This window comes from Solea solea, chromosome 13, assembly GCF_958295425.1.
Source record: "Solea solea chromosome 13, fSolSol10.1, whole genome shotgun sequence".
NCBI lineage: Eukaryota > Metazoa > Chordata > Actinopteri > Pleuronectiformes > Soleidae > Solea > Solea solea.
In genome coordinates this window covers 12,885,638-12,906,636 of record NC_081146.1, presented here as the reverse complement: position 1 = coordinate 12,906,636, position 20,999 = coordinate 12,885,638, and the positions used below count along the sequence as shown (strand labels likewise).

At 38.9% G+C, this 20,999-nt stretch overlaps 1 protein-coding gene across 2 annotated transcripts in view; it reads left to right on the top strand.

The window, feature by feature from the left end:
• Positions 1-15,179: 15,179 nt before the first annotated feature.
• The window catches only part of adcy2a (adenylate cyclase 2a), a 40,799-nt gene continuing 34,979 nt past the window's right edge, over positions 15,180-20,999 (top strand). For both annotated transcript variants that reach the window (XM_058648216.1, XM_058648215.1), the window contains exons 1-2: positions 15,180-15,779; positions 18,909-19,106. In XM_058648216.1, coding sequence (XP_058504199.1) covers positions 15,249-15,779; positions 18,909-19,106 — 729 coding nt within the window. In that variant the 5' untranslated portion in view covers positions 15,180-15,248. The remainder of the gene's footprint in view (positions 15,780-18,908; positions 19,107-20,999) is intronic.

Here is a 20,999-nt window from a genome sequence, read left to right as displayed (position 1 = left end):
TTCCTTCCTTCCTTCCTTGAAATTTGATGTACACCAGCACAGACTCAGTGTTGAATGACTGATTCCCAGACTCCATGCAACTCGACCATTTGGGGAACATCATGTGCCATTAGTAGTGAACTGGTTTTTCAAGCCTGGTCTTTGCACCTTTGTGGGGATTCTTTGGTCTTGTTGGGTCTTCTGTTTGCAACTCCCCATCAGAATGCTCTTGACTCCGAGCTGTTATGGCTTTGGATATCATCTGTGAATTGTACTTGTGGACTGAAGCAAAGCACTACCTTTCTATCTATGCAGCACAATGCTGACCTAATGTTTTTCGGTGTTACGGCACAAAACGGACCTTGTCTCAAGTGCTTAAACTGTGATGACTTGTTTGAATGTACTAAGTGTTCCTTTTTTTTGTGTGTGTGTGTGTTGGTCATTATCTTGTGTTCTGTTTTTGTCACAGAGGGAATTTTCTTTTTGTTCACGTTGGCACTATGTTTTTTTGTACTGTAAACATTGCCACCTTATTTTAAGTTTGTTGCATTGATATGCGACAATGACTTGCTTTTATTTAATTTATTTCACTTTTTAGTTTAATTTTGGGGTTCTCCCCCACTGCAGGTTTACTCATTTTGATTCTAGTCTGCATTGATTTGTGCAATAGATGGAATTAAGGGCCTTAAAGGAATGTGTGTGTGTGTATGTGCATATTTTTGTGTGTATATGTGTACCGCTTTCCAGCTGAAGGGGGAGCTGTAGTATAATGTGAGAAATGTGCCAAAAATCCCTTAATGCCAACATTTTACTTGTGTTAAACTTACCATCGCACTAGGACCACTTGAACTTATGCCATTTGCTTGTCAAAATGTTTCTTCCACCACTAGTTCTTATTGTCAACTTATCACACTTCTCAGTGGTTTGTGTCTTTGGGTGCATTTCCTCTTGATAGACCACAGTCTGTGCTGGGAAAACACACCTTGAGCAGTATTCCACAAAGTTTCAGAAACAGTTGGTGCTACTTATTACCAGCAAAATGTCTTGTTTTCTGCCTTATATCTTCGTAGATTCTGTTAAAGCAACAGTTTAACTGCCTTTGTAAATGACCAAATTTGCCCTTTGCCCTGGCTGTAGCTGAAGTTCTCAAAGTTTCTGTAAGCACTGTCGGGGTCACTTGGCCTCTTATTTTTACATATAGGTTTGTAGTGTATGCTCCAAGAGCAGACTCTGCAGTCGGTGATTGCCAGCATTAGCATCATGTCACATCTTTCCTCATTTTATTTCTTCTTCTCTTTGGTTTTTAAATTACAAACGGTTGTGTATAAAGTCCGTACCTTTCAGGGGGTTTCGTCTCCATATTTAAAGTCTAAAACAAGGTTTCAAAACTACTTAAATTATATAGCAATCCATGAGAGAACTTGAGCTTGGGACGTCACAGATTCACCGTTACACAAGTTCTGGTTAAGTGTTTGACAACTTGACTTTGAAGTCATGTATTTCGAAAGTTGTGTTTTTTTTGTTTTTTTTAAATTGTAATAAGCTGAGACAAACATGATATCCTTACCATTGTATCCTTGTTTTCAGTGCAGCTTTCCAGCAATCCGACTAAAGCATACTCAACTGGTTGTCACATATCATTTGCCACAAAACACTTAAATCCCCCCCAGCTCATATCTGTGTCACTTGGTATGGATTGTCATTTGTAAATGACTGACATGTATAGATGTATACCTTGTTTTTTATGTAAGTTTTTCTATTTTTTTAATAAACTTTTTAAAACCTACATTTCAAGATTTGTTTTCTCTTGTGCTCGTCTACGGCTCAAAACACTGTATAGTGCTTGAGGAATTGTTAATGCAAATGTATACTGATGATTATCCACTTTTTTATTTTCTTTTGTTCACAACTAACACTGTTAAGCCCAGTAGTGTAACCTGGATTATAGCATGTTGGCATTCTGAATTTTTAGAGCACCTCATACTTGTGCAACAGAGGAGCACATTGGTCCATCTGGTGCATTGTAGTTCCTTGTGCCTTCTCATGAGGGCACTGGTGTTTTATTGCTGTATCTCATCCATTACTCTTCACGTTGTCAGCAGGGTGCAGGGAAGTGGAACGTGACAGAGGAGAGGACTTAAAACAAATCTGCCCTCTGAAGGTTCAATCATTTGGAGGGTTAGTGGCTGGAACGGTTGTCATTTTCTTCCAATTAAAACCAAGGGAAAAGAGTGTCTTCACTGAGACCCCTTTTACCCTCTTGACTCAAAGTGGCTGACTAAGACGGGAGGATGTTATGCTGCTTCGGCGTCACACCACTTTTGGCTCAGTTTTCACTGATGATTAAATCGTAGTGATGCTTCTGGCACAGGCTTAAGTTCATATCACTGTTAAAAGCTGACTCGTTCCCGAGGGAGATGTTAACCAGATTAAATGGGCGCGGCACAATTGATCCCTTTATTGAAAAGCTGTGCGCACACAAAAGCACACATAAACATACAATTGATATGCAGTTTGTGTGTTCGATGAGAATTCCATTGCCCACCAACTGCACATTGCAGCTGTAAATGTTGCAACATGGTATTTATTGGATTAACTACAGAAGGAACAAGTCGCCTCCAGCTGAGATCTAGTTGGTGTTGGTGTTTAATTGCTCTCATGAGAATAAGAAATAATTAACACTGGGATTTTCATAAATTGTGAAGTATCTCTAAAGAGTCGGCGCTGCAGTCGTTTTTTCTTGTGGACATGATTTTTTCATGTAAATCAATGTGATAAAAATACACATTTATATCGCATTAATGTAAAAATGTGTTCTTTCTAAACAGCACTCACAAAAGAAGACAAATCTTCCTTTGAAAGGTCAATAGGCATTCAGGCTGTATGTCTCTGTATGTTGACGTCACAACAACAAACCCATCATGATGTGAAGATGACGAGTGTTTGCGAACAGCATTGTTCCAATGACAGTAAATGAGTGTTTGGACAAAGATGTCAATTAAATCTGAAGTTTTATTTTGTGAAAGTATCTTTTATTCCAATCATTTATTATAATGCTTCTTATTTTCTTTTTAAGACTTCAGTCCTGGTGATCACCAGCAGATGATGATGACGTCTGTGTCTTTGATGAGGAGAGCTCTGCAGTGGTCAGTGTAAGACCTTCCACACATTGGTAGTCAGTCAGTCATCATCTACCGCTTTATCCTCAACCAGAGGGTCGCGGGGGGTGCCGTGCCAATCTCAGCTACATCGGGCGATAGGCGGGGTACACCCTGGACAGTTCGCCAGTCCATCGCAGGGCCACACACAGATAGAGACAAACAACCATTCACTCTCACACTCACTCCTATGGTCAATTTGGAGTGTCCAATTTACCTATCCCCACATTGCATGTTTTTGGACTGTGGGAGGAAGCCGGAGTACCCGGAGAGAACCCACGCACACACGGGGAGAACATGCAAACTCCATGCAGAAAGGCCCTTGTTCCAACCGGGGCTCGAACCCGGGTCTTCTCGCTGCAAGGCGAGAGTGCTAACCACTACCCCACCGTGTGGCCCCCTTCCACACATTGTATCCAATTTATCATTGTGTCTTAAATTTTAACCCGGAGCTTAATGAGATCACAGACACTGACCTTTTTAAAGTGGGGGGGTATCTGGGAGTTTTATAAGTTATTGATTAATGTATTTAATTTTAACAGAGAGATTAACTGGCACTGGCACCAGTCTGGTACACAAACAACGTACAGCAACTAACACAAATTGTATCCGACTCTTGCGAAACTTGTTGTTGCCACGGTCTGATGACATGAAATTATACTGCCAAGACTCATTTGTGAACCCGTCAGCCAAGTCGGTGCATCTCAGGTCTGACACCCGACTGCTGCTGTGCCACAACTGAAGGACTCTATCGATCATAAGTCACTATGGATCAAGTGAAATCACGCCTGAATTTGACCTTTAACCGTCTCTTTTCTGACATCAAGAATACGGAGTTTAAGGTCAAATTCCAAGTCTATATACATCAAGTCAGTCACAGATCTCTCTATACGATGATGCAGCATATGCAGAATATATTCAACTTTTGCCACCATCAGGATTTTTTAAATTGAAGATTAGGCTTTTGCTCTCGCTTTCTGACACTCATCCGTTTCGTCTGCGTCTCTTGTATTTTCCTTGAACGCAGAGGGTGATCTGATCAAAGGCTCTGCTTTTACTGCTGATGAGTCCGGCTCATTGTGCTTTGTGTACTTCCACGAATACGCTATTTAAAGCCTGGAGCTATGTCCATGAAATATGCCACAAAGCATATTTTGTAGGTAATGACCTACACATAAAGTAAATTCAAGTTCAATGGAGTATGGAAATTGAAGTCCTTTTAGTTTCACGGACATTTTCCTCATCTACATTCATCAACATCGAACATGTTTATTATTCCAATTCTACCTGAGAAAATTGTGTCTATCCACAGGTTCTCCAATTCAAGTATATCCTCACTGGTAACCTCTAACCCCTACTGCTGTAAAATAATGAATACATCTGCAACAACTGCCACACTTCCCTTTCTCAAATGCCTCATATGAAAATGCCTTTCATGCTGACGGTATGGGAAACATCACACATTACCACACCTACGTATTTTGCATTATCAAAGTTCTATTCCAAACCTGTAGAGTGCCTGTAGAGTACGTGGGCATGAAACAAAAATAAAAATCAAACTGAGTTATGAAGATAATATCATTTCTGATTTACCTCACATCTGTCTGTCTCAAAACATTTATAGGGGTCTGCTCCTCAGATGTCGACACATTCTTCAGGCATTCAGGAGTGGCAGTCAGGGGTGTTTCAGGTACAACTGTTATTTGTAATTTATGTGTCCTACAAGTTACAGTATGTTTAATCTAAGGCGTATCTCCCTTTTTTTTTTTTCTGAAGTCAACGCATAACACACGTTAGCTTTAGTCCACTGCCTCTCTCGACCAAGCTTTCTTCACTTACCTTGATTTCATGCTCATTCACAATTCGATCCACTGCCTGTTCCTGTCTTCTAACTCAAAGGGGCCTAATGGACTCTGTGTTGTATATTCTCAGTGGTAAAATAGCTCCATTCATCCTCCCTGGTATAGAGATCACTAATGACAAATAGACACCAATATTTGGGCGCTTCACAGAAAAACATTTTTTTTTTCCTTCCCCGTGGATAATGGACACCACCGCCCCTCCCTCCCCCACTCTCTCTGCAGCTTCAAGAAATAGACTTTTGAATCCACAAACATTGTGTGCAACACAACCCTCACCAACCAGCAACAACCTGAACCTGTGCTTTGACAAAATGGTAGATACCGGTATTAATTTATATTATATTGAGGGGGAAACTAAAACTAAATCTGCAAAACATTTACCTCCATAGATAAGTTTGAGGATTCACTAATATTTTTGCTTCCTGTTGAAGATTTTCAATCTATTGATCTTTTCAGATGGAGAAATCTGTCTTTTCTATTCTTTTTTATTGAAAAGGGCAGACTATAAATAATCTTTCACTCCTGTTTCAACACAAAGGATTGAGGTTTGACAACTCGGGCTCAAATCAAGGTGCACTAAAGAGGTAATGAAATCAGCATGTTATTCCAGTGACTTTATAATAAATAATAAATAAATAATAAATCATCTAATAAAATGATCTTTGTTCCTCCACAAAGAATCCTTCACATTCCCCCATAGTCATCTACACTCTGGTTCAATATAGAGGAAAAGCCAGTGGGATCTTTCTATAGATATTTTTTGGATTAGAGCAGAACACTCACGTCTGTGAGAAATAAAAGTTTATGATTCTTAAAATGAACACCACTTTAGAAGTCTAATTACAATCATCTGATGTAACAACTGAATCAGCTATAGACAAACTAGACTGCTATTAAACCACTGTGTCACCTCTATTAGCTTTAATCACTTTCAACTTTTAGTTTGGATTAAGCAAGCATTTACTTTTTCTCTCAGAAAGTAAGTTACCGTTCAGAAGTATCTATCTATCTATCTATCTATCTATCTATCTATCTATCTATCTATCTATCTATCTATCTATCTATCTATCTATCTATCTATCTATCTATCTATCTATCTATCTATCTATCCATCCATCCATCCATCCATCCATCCATCCATCTATGTTAAATGTTAAAGAATTGTGGGCCTAAACCAAAGTTGTTCACATCAGCATTAAAGGAGACCTAGATTTCTTTCTTTATTGCAGCTGGCCTCAATCTCATCTAAACACAAGGTATTTGATGCAAAGGCATCGCAGTATGAAATAGAGGCAGTTCTGAGATGATATCTCAGCTTGACAAGTGGGTTGAATATAGCCTGCGGTGTTGGGATACCTGATGAGCGTGACATGTATGATGAATATTTGTTTTCCCGAGCAAGGTCTCGCTCATTCTCAAGTACAACTATAGTAAGACATTTTCATGTCATCAGTGGATGACTTATTACTTGTTTTGTTTTGTTTTTTATCTGTTTTCAGGTCACTACAAGGCAACAGATGAAAAAATTAGATAAATATATGGAAATGCTCATAAAAATTCTAACTGTGGAGAGGACAACTATAAATGGGGGACCAGAAGGGGAAAGTCAATGGAAAGTTAATCTTTTGTCACAAAGCTTGACTTTCAAGCATCAGTATTGTGAGACTAATAGCATAATGTGTCAAAAAGTGACCTTACTGAGAAAGTGAGGACTGATAATCACGCAATAGCCATGCCCTGAAGCAAATTTGTCGTCTAATTTATTGTAATTGGGACCGTCATTTACAAATTGAACATCATGCTGTATTGAAGATAACCTGAAACTAGTGATTGAGACCATAAACCCCTCTGAACAAATGTTTGATATTTTAAATCACTATCTAGAATTACGTTTCTGTTGTCATTAACCTACAACAAAATAGATTTGTAATTGTAAGCAGTGGAGTCCACCCCTGATTGCCATTTAATAGAACACAGGTTTCAGGTATTTCACATTATATGACACCGTCAAACAAACTGTTGGTTCTGGTTTCTCCACTCTTTAACATGTGTCACGTATTGTTTAAGGCTGTCATGAAGGCTGGAGGTGTTTTCTTAGCAGTGTCTTGGATCACAGTCACATCTGTGCCCATAACCCAAGCAGCTGTGACCCTTAACGACAAGGCTTTAATCATAGACTTTGTTCATTAGCACATTCAGATTTGTGCATGCGTGCACCACACTCTTTATTGCTGTGAGCCGTGTGGCACAGCCGGTGCACCATTTGCAGCCATACTCACTGTTGCTGACACTCAGAGGTAAAAGTTTCTCCACTGCACTTGTTATACTTTCATTAAATGAAGTGCAGCTGCATTGAAATTGCACTGAAATGTAAAAAAATAAAAAACACAAACAAAAAAAAAACTGGTTTTATCCATTCTACCAAACATATTTTATTAGATTTTGTACTTTTCTTTTCAAAGGTTTCATACATTATGCAAAGAGCATTTATACTAAATAAATACAAAATACAAAAATCTACTTGCTCTTTTACTAGTATACTAAATATATACTGGCATACTAAAGCCAGTTGCTGTATCTGCTTCCAAACAAATGCACATGTCAGAATGACCAACGTAAGACCCAGTATTCATTGAGAAATTAACAGAGCACGACTGATGTCCATTGACCAATGGGTCAATATCAAGTGTCCAAGGTTCAGGTCTCAGAGCTCAGAGAGGTTTAGGCTGAGGCGAAGACAGGCAGGTGTGTAAGTGAAAATAAAAGCTGTCTGGACGTGGCAGAAGTCAGGTAGGATCCTACTTAAAGGCAATAAAAATGCTAAACAAACAAACCAAACATTTTCAGGAGAATGGGTGTGTAACAAAACTGGCCCTCATCAAAAGCAGGCTGTTATGATGTTTGAGATGTGAATGTTGGTGCAAGTGATTAAACCTGGAATCAAACATTGATCCAGAAAGCTGAGAACAAGCACAGCAAACCAAAAAGCCTTAAGTCCATGATCCTAACAACATGCTGCTCTGCTGACAACCTGTAAAAAAGAATTCTAAATGCTATTTGACAGTAAAGTTAATACATAATTCAGTTAGTTATCCTATGACTATGACTGATGCTTTTCTAATCAGATGCTCCTCTAAATGGAACATTGATGTCCCAAAAGCCTGTTTCAGCGGACTGCTTATGACCTGCTGCCCCCTACAGGGCAGTGTAGGTTAGGGTTCAAGCTGGGTCCAACTGGTCCCCATAGGTAAAGGCCTGGCCACCAGGCACTAGATGACAGGCCCCTTCTACAGGCCTGGTTGTAGGGCGGGGCCTTAGTAACCCAGGGTACTTTGGTCCACAGAGCTTCATCATGAGGGTGTTTTGGACCATTCTTTGTCAGGCCAATCACCTAGGAACAGTCCATCACGTCTTGGCTGCCTTCTGTTGCTGTCTTCCTCCTTCATTCAGTCTCTTTTCATGAAAAAAACCTCTCATACCACACCCGCATAGGTCCCTGATTGGTCCCCTGCTAATTCCTTTGCAATAGGGTGGTTTCAGTTCGTTAGGAAACAGTTTGAGTTCCACAATCACCATCAATCCCAAACCGTATTAGAGACCAGAATAACTCACATCAAATGAACAATAAAAACAAATGATGGCATGCAATACGGTAAAAAAACATACACAGTATCATGACAGTAATTATGTTAACAGTTTAAAATCATGCACTGAAGACAAATGCCTTTAAACAAAATGATTTTCCATGTAAAGGACATCCGGCCAGTGAGGATTAGCAAGATACTGAAGCAACTGTTTGTTTTTCCTCTGTGTTTGATTGTGGTAAATATTTCATTTCGGATGCCAATCGTTCCATTCTACTTGCTAATGTAGAAATGCAATGACAGACGTTTCATAAAGACTGTGTGCAAGGGTATGTTTTTTTACTGCAGTTCTCCCACTAATGAACTGATCTGTGACTGTCAATCAGCTGATAAAATGGTTTGCTGCCAAGACACTGGGTCACATCTGTCGGAAAAAGTGCCTTAAGTTTTTTTTTATTATGTGAAAAACATCATTTTTATATTTGTGGTCGATACTTTATTTAGTTGACTGTGACTCCTGGCATACATTCACAGCAGTTGGTGGGTGAAATTAGACATTGTCATAACAAAAATTAAAAAATAAAATATATGGATATAAAATATGAATTAATTAACTAATTGGTTGTCTTGCAACTTCCAAACTGGGTTAACTAAAAAGCAACTATTTTTAAATGTTCTTTAAACTTAGGGGTATGGTGGAACCCTCTGTTGAAGAAAATATTTGTAACGTTTTGCATAAATCTGTGGCTTCCTAACTTCTCTGAACACATTTCATATTTTTGTATTTAGGTTTTATCATAAGATTAAAAAAAAAGCTAAATTAATTAAAATGTACATTGATGTGTCCTTGAGTTTTTAATGTGGGTCTGTATGGGTGAATGGAAAAACTGTAATGTACAGTGCTTTGAGTGGTCACCAGCACTAGAAAAGCGGTTATTCAATACAGATCATTTACCATTATCATTAAGGTAAAAGGGGTTGGTGCCTGGGTTAATCATACAGAAGGAAGAAATCTGAACTGTATTTTGGCTGCGGAGCTGGCAGGAAAGGGTCCAGAATGAAATTTGCAGACATTTTTGTGAGCATATAGCTTCTCCAGACAGAGTTGTAAGGCTGGGAGTTGCTTCTCATGATGTTCTGTCTCTTCTTCATTGTATGGCACCGCTTGTTAGTTCCTCAGCAGAGCTTAATGATCACTTTCATGTAGGCATACACCTGACATTTCATTTCTTACATCTGTTTGAGGCGCATTGCCTCCCTTCAAGATGGTCATGCAACAACAACAAAATGAGAAATAAATGTTGCCAGGGCAACATATGTGAATGCCTTAGAGGTATATTGTACGTGTACAGTGATCTAGGTCTCCTATAATACTCGAGGGAGAGGATGTAGTCTTTTTTTACTATCAGCACTGTTGGCTGGAACATCAGGCAAAGAAGATCCTCAAGAAACTCCAACAAGGGATAATATAATACAGTATATACACTCTCCTCAAGGCTAAATGGAAAGAGGAGTGTGTTTGTATATATATATATATATATATATACATAACAAAGCACATGCCTATTCATGTGGGGTGCTTAAATGGAAGAAAATGGAGCCACTCTTTATTTCACAGGTGGGTTAGAGAATAAAATGAGGATCAGGGTTGAGGCAGAATCCATCCTTCTACCTCTTTATGCTCCACATGATGTGTTACACTCCTCCCCTTGCACTGACTGTGAGGCAGTCAGTGTCTTCTCTTCTCTTCATGAGACAAAACAAGACAGCAAATGGGCCCTTTGCACAGCAGCCACTTTGACATGTTTTAGCAGGAAAATTGCAGGTGTTACTGACCACATTAATGATGGCTCTGTTGAGTTCATCCAAATCAGGACAGGGTGGCCAGTGGACCAGCATGCACCCCGATAACCAAGGAAACTAAATTGAACTCGGCCATCATTAATTTGTTTATTTACAGCTGTGACTTTCATACTGTGACCTGTCAAAATGGTTGCTGTTAAAATTTGATTCTGTCAATGAACAGCCTCATTGCCCGTGTTTAAAGATTCAGCGAGTCCCTTGTTGGGTTTTATGATTCCCACGTGGCACATACTGTAAATAAACCTGAAGCTATTTTGAAGCAAACCTGAATTAAAAATGCCAGAAATGAAACAGCTCTGCTTTGATTAAACTAAGCAATTATAAAATTTTGTAGTTTGTAATAGATTAAATTTATACCCAGACAATTAAGTAAATGCAAGTGCAGCTAGTTCTTGGAAAGTGGAATGAGGAAGGGTTAAAATGATATAGAGTAAAAAAAAACATTGTGCAGAATATAAATGAGTCACATCAAACTGACCTCTATTTTCTTTTCAAATGAAAGTTTATTTCTTTAGTACTGATCGGGTAAAGCCCTAAGATACAGAAGAGTGGTGCATATATGATACTGCATAAAATCAGATTTAATCATATGTTCAACACCCTCTAACCTTCATCACTGGTACAAATTGGAAACTAAGGTGTTAAGAAATAATAGTGTCCACTGGAATGTGTTGGGTGAGCAATATGTTACCCAAAACCAAATATAATCCCATTTTTTTTAATCTAGGTTTCATATAATTTAATTCAGAGAGTTCAGAGGTCAATCAATTACTGCAGTGTATTTGGTGCATGTGCCCTCTGCTGGACAGTTAGTAGTAGAAATAAACATCTGCTAGCTAAAAAAGAAAAGGGAAAACGAGCTGCAAACATTTAAAACGACAAATTACTCAGATGAAAAAACGTATTGTTCTTAATAATTTGTGTTTACTCGGTTATTCGTTGTTGTAGCATTAGACAGCCCTCTCAGCAGCAGCATCAGCAGCCATTTGGACTAGTCCACTAGGAAAGAGCCCCAGGTGTTTTAGCTCTGTGCTATTCGCGAGTGCCAGTAATTAAATTAATGATTTACACCTGTGTTTTTCCTGGCTTCTGTGATAGAGACTCGTCGGCCAAACACTAACTATTGCGTCCGAGGTTTGAGACATAATTGAGAAGGGAGACGTTGCTCTTTGCAGAGGTAAGCTGTTTACAGTTTATTGTGTGTGTTCTCGTCTTTAGTGTTAACTTTTTTGAATGTATTATATATGGGTGTCCACACTAAGAATATGTGAATTATTGTGTTTGAGCGCAAGTGGCGAAGTGAGGCTGTACAATCACCTGCTAATTGTTCAGAGCTTGAGGCTTGGTTATCTTTTATTTTTAAGAAATGCATTTTTTATAGATTAGTATTTTGGTTATTTGAATTCTACAATTAATGTAGTAACATGTATTCTAAATTGTAGACTGCAAATCCCCCAGAGCTTCCAAAATACAGTATAATATAAAGCTAGTGTTTAACTTCTCTTACAGTATTTTACACTGTTTAATCAACCATATTTATTTGTGTAGCACCAGAGTAGGGCTCCATAATATTAGGAAAACATGTGACATGCATTATAGTTTTTAATGTTATGCTATGAGAATATGACTTGATATGAAGTGATAAATAAATAAACACTCAAAGCTGCAGTGTGTAACTTTTAAATATAAATGAATACCCTTTACATTTAAGCTGTTGCCACAAATGAGTTCACACAATGCTGATTCAGCTCCATGAAGCCTTTGTATTTCTTAGTAAAGCTGTGTTTTGAATCTCATTTCACCCCTGCCACATTACCGCATTACACATGGAAAGTGATTCTTTTTACATAATTCTTAAGGCAAGGCAGAAGCACAGCAGCAGCATAGACTTAGTAAACAAAGACCGACTGAAAACTGGTTTTAGGTGAACAAAGTTCCCACAACTCAGCTATGATGATGATCAGTATTGATGTGTCTTAAATTAGCTGATTGGAATTTGCCTGTTCAGTAGTCACTGCGAGTGTACTGTAATGTGTGTCTGTGTTTGGGGGAGCTGTACTCTTACTGAGAGACAGTGTTGCATTTTTCTTGACCTCCACTTAACCCTGAACAGGTCAATACCTGCCAGTTGCCTCATTACCTCGTGTGAGCACATGCATTTGCAGTCAGTCTACTTTGGATGCTGCCTGTCACTGTAGCACACAACTCATTCCATATTTGTGTTGTGTTATACTCTTACAAAAAAGCTGAAAAAAAGGCAAATATACTATTGGGGTAATGGAATGGAACAAATCTTACCTGCTTACCTGGAAAGAAAATGCATACAAATATTACTTTTGTACTTTTCATTATGAAAAAATGGGTAAATGCTTAAATGGTCCTGTGACTGTAAGCCAGTATGTACTGTATACCTTCAATGTTCATCTGGACTATCCCATGCTTTCACATGCAAGTTTTTTCTACATGTCAATAGCAGTCAGTAATGTCAAAATGGCTTCAGTGGGAAAACGTTTTGTGCTATTGTACCATTTGCATTGTTCTGTAAGATTTGTTTTCATTTTTGATCACTTGCCTTAGTGTGCCAACATCACTGGTAACCAGCCTGGGACACTGATGCCCCCTTTACACCTGGCATTAGAATGCATTTTCTGTGATCAGATAGCTAGGTCTAAAGGGGGCCACACACACACACACACACACACACACAGTAAACACGGCTGTCAGCAGGGACACGAGGATAGGACTAGAATATTTTCACTGCTTTATCTTCCGACTGGAAATGGAAGTTTCGTACAGGGAGTGAGGAGTATGTAAAAACACACAGTCCATAGAGAAAAACTGTGCTTTTACAACATGGTTCACAGAAGTTGTTTATCACACAAATTGTTTATCCGAGTAGAAGCGCCTCTTTCCCTGAAAGCTAAAGATGCTGATTTATTTTTCTATGGGATTTGGTGTTGGATATTCTAAACATATTGTCAGCAATGCAGACTTATCTCCTTCAGAGCTGTAAAATACAAAATGTGCCCAAATGTCTGACTTCAATTAAGATTGGGCAGTTTTAAGTGGGGTTTTTTTCTCTGCATTTTCATTGCTAAAGTTTTGGTTTTGTGTCTCAATTTCACACACAACTCATTTTGAAGGAAACATGTGGAAAAAGAATCTAGAGTAGAGGATGGAAGTAGGTTGAGATCAACCTTGCCAATATGCATGATGGAAGGTGAAGAAAATGAAAGGCATGTGGGGAAAAATAACACAAGGGGAAAATATTGCATGAGGTAAGAGGTACATCGAGACTTGGGAACTGAAGGCAGATGTTGAAGGTCTGAATGTGGGGAAGAGGATTTTAAAGGAGAGAAAGTAAAATGTTGTATTTTAAGGGTGGGAACATAATGAAGGGTGAAGAAACGGAATGGAAAGATTAGGGCTGCAGGAAAGATTGGTGGGAAATCACGGAAAAAGGAGTAGGGAAATGTGTGAGGGTGAAATGGGAAGTGAAGGCAGCAGGGACAGATTAGAGTAAGGAGGTGAAAGAGAGGCTAATGATGTGCAAGTGATGAAGATGAGGAAGAGGGAGAAAACATGATGATGAGTGAATGCTTTTTTAAATTTTGTGGCAGCCCTGTGGTTGTAATAAAATCACAGCACTACCATTATCTTCATTTACGGCACTACTTGTATAAGTAATTAATATCCCCCTCTTTTGCTGTTTCTGATTATATAATACAGATTTAATTTTTGAAAAATGTTTTGAAATTGGTCAAATTCTGCAGATTGAATGCACATACTAATTAAATGAAGCTGTAATGGTCCCTATGGGCAAATTGTTTCTTTGTAGAAGCAGTATAAGACCATGGCTGATGCAAACGTTCAGAGATAACGATAATTAGAGTTCATGGAAATTGCAGATAGTTAATTGATTAAATGAATATGTGGTCGGGTTAATCCAACTCGCAGAATAGATCTGTCAGTAGTGGTAGGTGGTGGGGAGTGTCAGGCTGATGTGGGTTGACTATTTTGAACAAGTGTGCTGTATCCACACTCCCATGAGTCACACAGAGGGCAGCTCTTATGCTGAGGTCTGCCTGCCTGTTGAGAGATGCACACAGATTTATGCAATGAAGCAAATACAGTAAATCACTGATCTACACCTGTTTGTTAAAGAAAATGATAGTAAGCTAATTTGTTAGAGATCTGACACTTACGATTGATCAATAGAGTGCTGTGATATGAGCACATTTCCGATAATTCTTTTTCTGTTGACATTTCAGAAAATCTGATTTTAGCCACAGGGTGAATCCTCAGTATTAAAGATTTGAGTTTGAGCAGAAAAGAGGAACAGTACTACACAGCTTACCCTAGGACTTTGTTTAAAAAAAATAATTAAATAAATAAATAAATAAAATAGATTTTCTGATGCATATCAATCTTCATTTGAAAGATCTGTTATTGATTCGCACAAATCTAAAATGTGCTTTTAAGTTGATAGCTTAGTCGATGATTCCTGTGTTTCTCAATTCAAATCATTACATGACATCAGCATCAGAATGTATTCAGCATAAATGTTGGTCTGGTTATTTCTCCTCTCCTCTCTCACTTGCCGACTTCTCCCTGCTGCTGCACCTTCTTTTTCCCCCTCCCTTCCCCCTTAGCACTCCCCTACTCTACTCTCGCTCCCTCCCTCCCTACCTCCCTCCCATTCACTTCCCTCCCACTTTTCTCTCTCAGTCTAAAGAGCACTCAGTCTCTGCATTCCCTTCATTTCCCACTCTCAACATGTTGGCAGAAGGAGAAAGAGGAGGATGCTGCGCTCTACCCTTAGTGCGTTCTTGCCACCTCTCCGGCCAGCGCACAATTCCTCTGACTCCGACTCAGCTTCAGCTTTTAGTTGTCTCTGCCTGAAGGACTTAAGAGAGGAGGTGGAGGAGCAGGAATCAAATGATCCACTGGATGTCAGGAGCCTTTACAACAGGGTGCCCAACAGGACCAAAAACAGGAGAGCTGAACAAGGCAACTGCTCCTCATCCGTGGTGGAAACTAATAACTCAGCGGCGACCACCTCCTCTGTTTTCTCTCCCTCCTCTCCCCCACCCTCGGCTCCAAGATCCATGTGGCAAGAAGCAATACGGAGGAAAAGGTATTTCCTGGACCGGACAGGCGAGTCTGGTGAGGGGGATAGAGGAGGAGGTCAGGAGAAGAGGAACAGGTCCCCGGACTGGCTGTATGAGTCCTACTACTGTATGAGCCAGCAGCATCCACTGATTGTGTTTCTGCTGCTCATAGTGATGGGAGCTTGTCTGGCTCTGCTGACTGTGTTCTTTGCTTCAGGACTGGTAAGCTTCTGATTCACAACTTACAAATAGATGCAATTTCTTTTTTTTTCAAAAGTACTTATAAACATCCAGGACAATAAAAAATAGTGATGTCCTTACCATGATATGTTGTATGTTTATGTTTATGACTAGGACAACCAAAGAAAATCTTGATCAAATTAAATTATACTTACCATTAAAATGATGAATTGATAATGAATAAAATTGGCCATTGTAAATCACAAACAACAAACCGAGTCATTTCAGTGAGTTATATTATTAAACGCAAAGTTGCCCAGCATCATATTGTACAGTTTGCTTGCACTTTTTAAATGATAGATCATGTTGATTGTGATGTGCAAAGTTAACTCTGGACAGTCATTTCGGGATGAGACTTAAGTTGTTCAAAACAAATTGACCAACCAATTGTTCAGTCAAGTGGGAGACCACTGCCTATACAGTAAGCATGCATATCATACACACAGTCACAAAAATTGGCTTTGCACACACACCCATGTCAAATGCAGTATTTGGGCTCTGCTCTTGAATCGAACAAATGTGCTTTTGCTTCACCTCTGTGCACACTCTCACAGCATGAGGTCCTCATCGCAACACTAATGTGAATAGAAGTGTGAGATAAAAGTGAGTGGGGGAAAAAGAGCCTGGTTATTGTCTGAGCTTATGGTTGACTGAACTGGAAAAAGGAAACTTGTTTTTCTCTGTCACTTTTTTGAAAGGATTATTTTTGCTATAAACCTGAGAAATTCAATGCATTTGAGGCAAGTCACTCTGTAAAATACATTGTCATTCTGGGCTTCATAAAAACAGGTTATTTGCAAACGTACATTTAATCTGATATAACTACTAAGTACCTACTGAAACATTTGCCATTATAGTAGTATAGTAATATAAACTTAATTAAGTTTTTGCGTCAGGATAGTGCCTTTCGTCTTTGCTGAGTCAGCTGTTAAGAGGGGATTAGTCTTAAATTCACTGAAGGAGACAGAGAGCAGTGACAAACACACATTACTCTGGCTTACACAACTCCTCTGAACTGATATAATCAATAGAAACTATATATACTGCAGCCATGACCAACCCAATGAAAATGGAATAGTCATCCTTAATGGTGGAGTTCTTTAAATGCACTGTAGCATAAACATGGGTGACAAATAAGGAAGGAACAGCTTTTAAATGAGTGTAAAAACGACTTAAAAATTGGCACAAGTGCAAGTATGATAATGTTGCAAATCATGTTTGATTTCTTTTTTTGACTGGTGCTGTATCCCTAGATATGTTTGTAATAGTTTGAGTAAACAATCAGCTGTCATTACTGTTAACCAGTCTCAAAACAAAATTAATTTTCTTGTGGAATTGTAGGGAAAGTCACCATACATCCTTTCAGGTCCAGAGAGAATGTGATTTGATTAAAGTGGCTTTAGATAGATAGTTGCCCAAAATGAAATTTGAAATTTCCAGTTTAATGTTTCTCACTTTTGCTGACAAATAAGCATTTCACTAAATGTGTTTTTCTTTGCTCTGTCTCTGTTCTACATTCTGTTTTTCTTCAACCCCGTGCTGTAAAGGCATGACGTTTGCAAACCCCACCCTCTACTAATCGTTCTCTGTGTCTCCATTCTTGTGCTTGTGTGATCGCTTACCACCTCACATCTCTTTTATTTTTATCATATCATTCCTTCATTCTGCTTACTGGCTGACCTAAATCCTTTGCTGTTTTTTGAGCTCTGCTCTGGGCGAGATGTGGCTCTCTACAGCCACATCCTCTCCTGTCCCAGTGCATTGACTGCATGCACGAGAAAGAGACAGAGTGAAAGTGGGGGGTGGGGGGACTTTAGAGAGGGTGAAAGAGGGAGAGGAAAGACAGAAGTGCAAAGACTAGCACTGTGAAATACGCTGGCAGAAAAACAGATAGCAAGGTCACATCTGGAAAACAAATGATGGAATGGAGCAAAATGCAGTTTCAGTGATTGGTGCTTGCAATGACAGAAACACAGCAAATTTTAATTTGACATTCATGACACATTTTACATGTGCTTAATTTAAAAATTAATGAGTCTAAAGCTAAACTAGCTCAGAGTGTACATTGACTTCTGTGCATTTTTTCAGATTTCCTTGCATACACCAACCGTATGTAGTGGCAGTAATGACGTGAAACTTCTGTCTTTCTTGTCCACACCATGACCCTTTTCTATCTCGTCACACCACTAGAAAAGTGTTGATGGGATGAAGCATGGCAAGAGTAGGCAGCAGAAATGACTCATTTCACTGTGCTGCTTACCTTTAAGAAACTCCTGAAATTTTTATCAGAACATTCAGATCTAAGTGTTTCAGAAAGACAGCATCAAATCTATTATGAATGGGGCTCAACTTTCTATGTTTTTTTTTTTTTTTTATTTTTTTTTTTTTTGAGTTCAGTCATTTTGAAGTAGTTTAGCTTTTAATTTAATGACTTGATTTTATTTACTTTGTGCACTTTTTTATGAGAGCTGGTACAAAAGAAAACAGGTTAATATGAGGCATGGAAATGTACATTTTAAAATATAGTAATAAGTGGCAGCATGAGTCTCGGAGACAAAGGAATAATCAAATACAAAAATTGTGATTCATTTTATTATCTTTAGTATAGAGTTATTCTCCATCTCAATTTTGCCATTTTTCCCCATCTCCATCTAAATGTGATCATTGGCATTTAGTTAGGATTTGTGCATCGCTGTACCCTTCATGCTGTAAATGACTGTACAGTAGAACTTATTTCATACGTTTTTCAATTGTTAGCTTCATTTACATTACAATCCTGAACAGTTAAACTTTGAACAGTGATGCTACAACCACTCGCAACACTACAACAAAGCCACTTTTATTGGATGTAATTGACAGTGTTGCATGACCATGTTAGTGCATGTTTTTTTAACCTATTCACCCTCTGCATTTGCTGCCTTAGCCTGAGCTGAAGAGAGGCCTTTTATTACAGTTTTGATGTTTCATGCCCCCTTGAGAGGTCTCCATTGTTTTTTTATTTATCTCTCTGTGGACAACTGGGCTTCTCATTATTTCTCTTTAACCTGATGAATATTCCCTTCTCTCCTACACTCTGTTCATTTGTCTCATATTCCCCCCCCCCCCTTTCAGAGCGTTGAGGACCATATGGCCTTTGTGATCACTGTACCCACTGCACTGGCCATCTTCTTGGCTGTGTTTGTACTTGCCTGCATCGAGTCCATCTTCAAGAAGCTTCTACGTATTTTCTCTCTCGTCATTTGGGCCTGCTTGGTTGCTATGGGTTACCTTTTTATGTTTTCTGGTGGGATCATCTGTCCGTGGGATCAGGTAAGACCCATATGTATTCTATAGTTTTTTTTCTCTGTTGACAAACAAGTGGTACATTGACTTTAATGAGCTAGTTTTAAGGGTGAGACGCTGGATTAGGGTCATTAAAACTAATTAGAAATGATGAACATAGTTCCCTGATATTGAAAGTACAGGGTCAGTTGGCATCAGTGAAATTGTATTTTATTTACGTTTTAATTTCCTTTAAATTCAGCCGGGCTTTTCTATGTTGAATTAAAACATATGTAGGATTTTTTGTTAGCTTTACATTTTCTGATGGTTATCCTGCATATGTAGAGGAGTATATTGTCCACAAAACCATGAAATGGCAAGCCTTTGGGGAAAAAGGTCACCAGGTAGTCAGGGTGCATGCTTCACTAGAGGAAAATGTTGGCCACAGACCTTCTCACTCTGCCCTGTCCCCTGTCTCCCCTGCAGTGACTTAAAGTTGGTAGGTTAACCTACCAACTTTAAGTCAATTTTCTGAGGTTAACTGTGTTAGATGTCCTTCACTGACCTACTGTTGAACTGATTCTTTTGCAGCAGTGTGGTCTGCAGCATTATATGGTTAATCAACCAATGGTGTGGATAGAGTGAGTGGAACGTCAGTTTATGCCTCAAAGGTTGTGAATATAATGCCAGTGATCAAACATGAAATACTCTATTTAATTTTTCATGTTGATTGCTGGAACTGCTGAAGTTCAGGAACTGAAATTGGAGTTCATGGTCATATTGATGCAAAAGAGCAGCGAGCTGGTACAGGAGCAGACTCACAGATGTTTGTGTGTGAAACTGCTGCCAATGTACTTTTTGTACATGTAAATCAATGCATTATTCAAGCTTCTTGGGGCAGTAGCACAGGTACACTGACTATGTCCCTCTTGGACGTCTCAGTACTATGCAGCAGGACATGAGTCAGAATGCATAAAAATCCTGCTGAACCAGAGACCAGTTTGTCTGTAAAGCTTGTATGGGTTATTTTTGAGTGTGGCAGTGTAAGCACAGGAGTTGGAGTTCACCTTTCACTATATATCATAGGTTACAGACAAACGGATGCATCCTGCACCAGGGCTGGGATGTAAACATCCCAGTACATTAGGTCTTCAATATGTGAAAGCTTTACCCATTCAACATTACTTGGCGGGACAAATGTGTAGCATGGGCCAATTTATCACAAAGTCGTGGCTGAAGATGTATCGATTCACACATCACTCTATTTATGCCATTATTCCTATCAGACTGCCATATTAAATTAACACCTTTTGATGATAATTTTGCTGACTGTCACTGCACTGTGTGTTATACGAGTTCGCTGTCATAGTATACAAGTGAAGTGAAAAGTGGGGTCAAAAGATGGGCCTCCTTGGTTGCCATGGACAACACAACACAAAGATACAAAGGGAAGCAAAATAAATATCAGAGTTAATTAAATGCTTTCTGGGCAGTAGCATGGAGGTAACCATGAGAAGTTGGGAATGACACAGTAATTGGAGGTAGTTCTTTATGCCTCACCACCACCCTATCTATCATGTACAACTTTAGCTCATTAAGGATGTTGGCCTTTATCCCATGGCTCTGGATGAATGCTTGTGACCATAGATACATGAACTTAGGATGTCTCTGTATGGGAGCATTTCTTACTGTTGTATATCGACTTAGTGATGAACATCAGGACATTTCTCTTACTATAATGAACTATGGTTATAATTTATCCTGTTCCTCAATTAGCAAAAAAGGGAATTAGATCAAATTGGTTGTACTAATTTTCCTTAAATTCTCCTTAAACTCAGTTGAGTACTAATAACGCCAGAAAAGGAACGAGACGTGTTTTGTTTTTGGCCAGGAGACAGCAGAGAATGGTACAAATATGTTCCCTTTTTAATTAATTGTGTT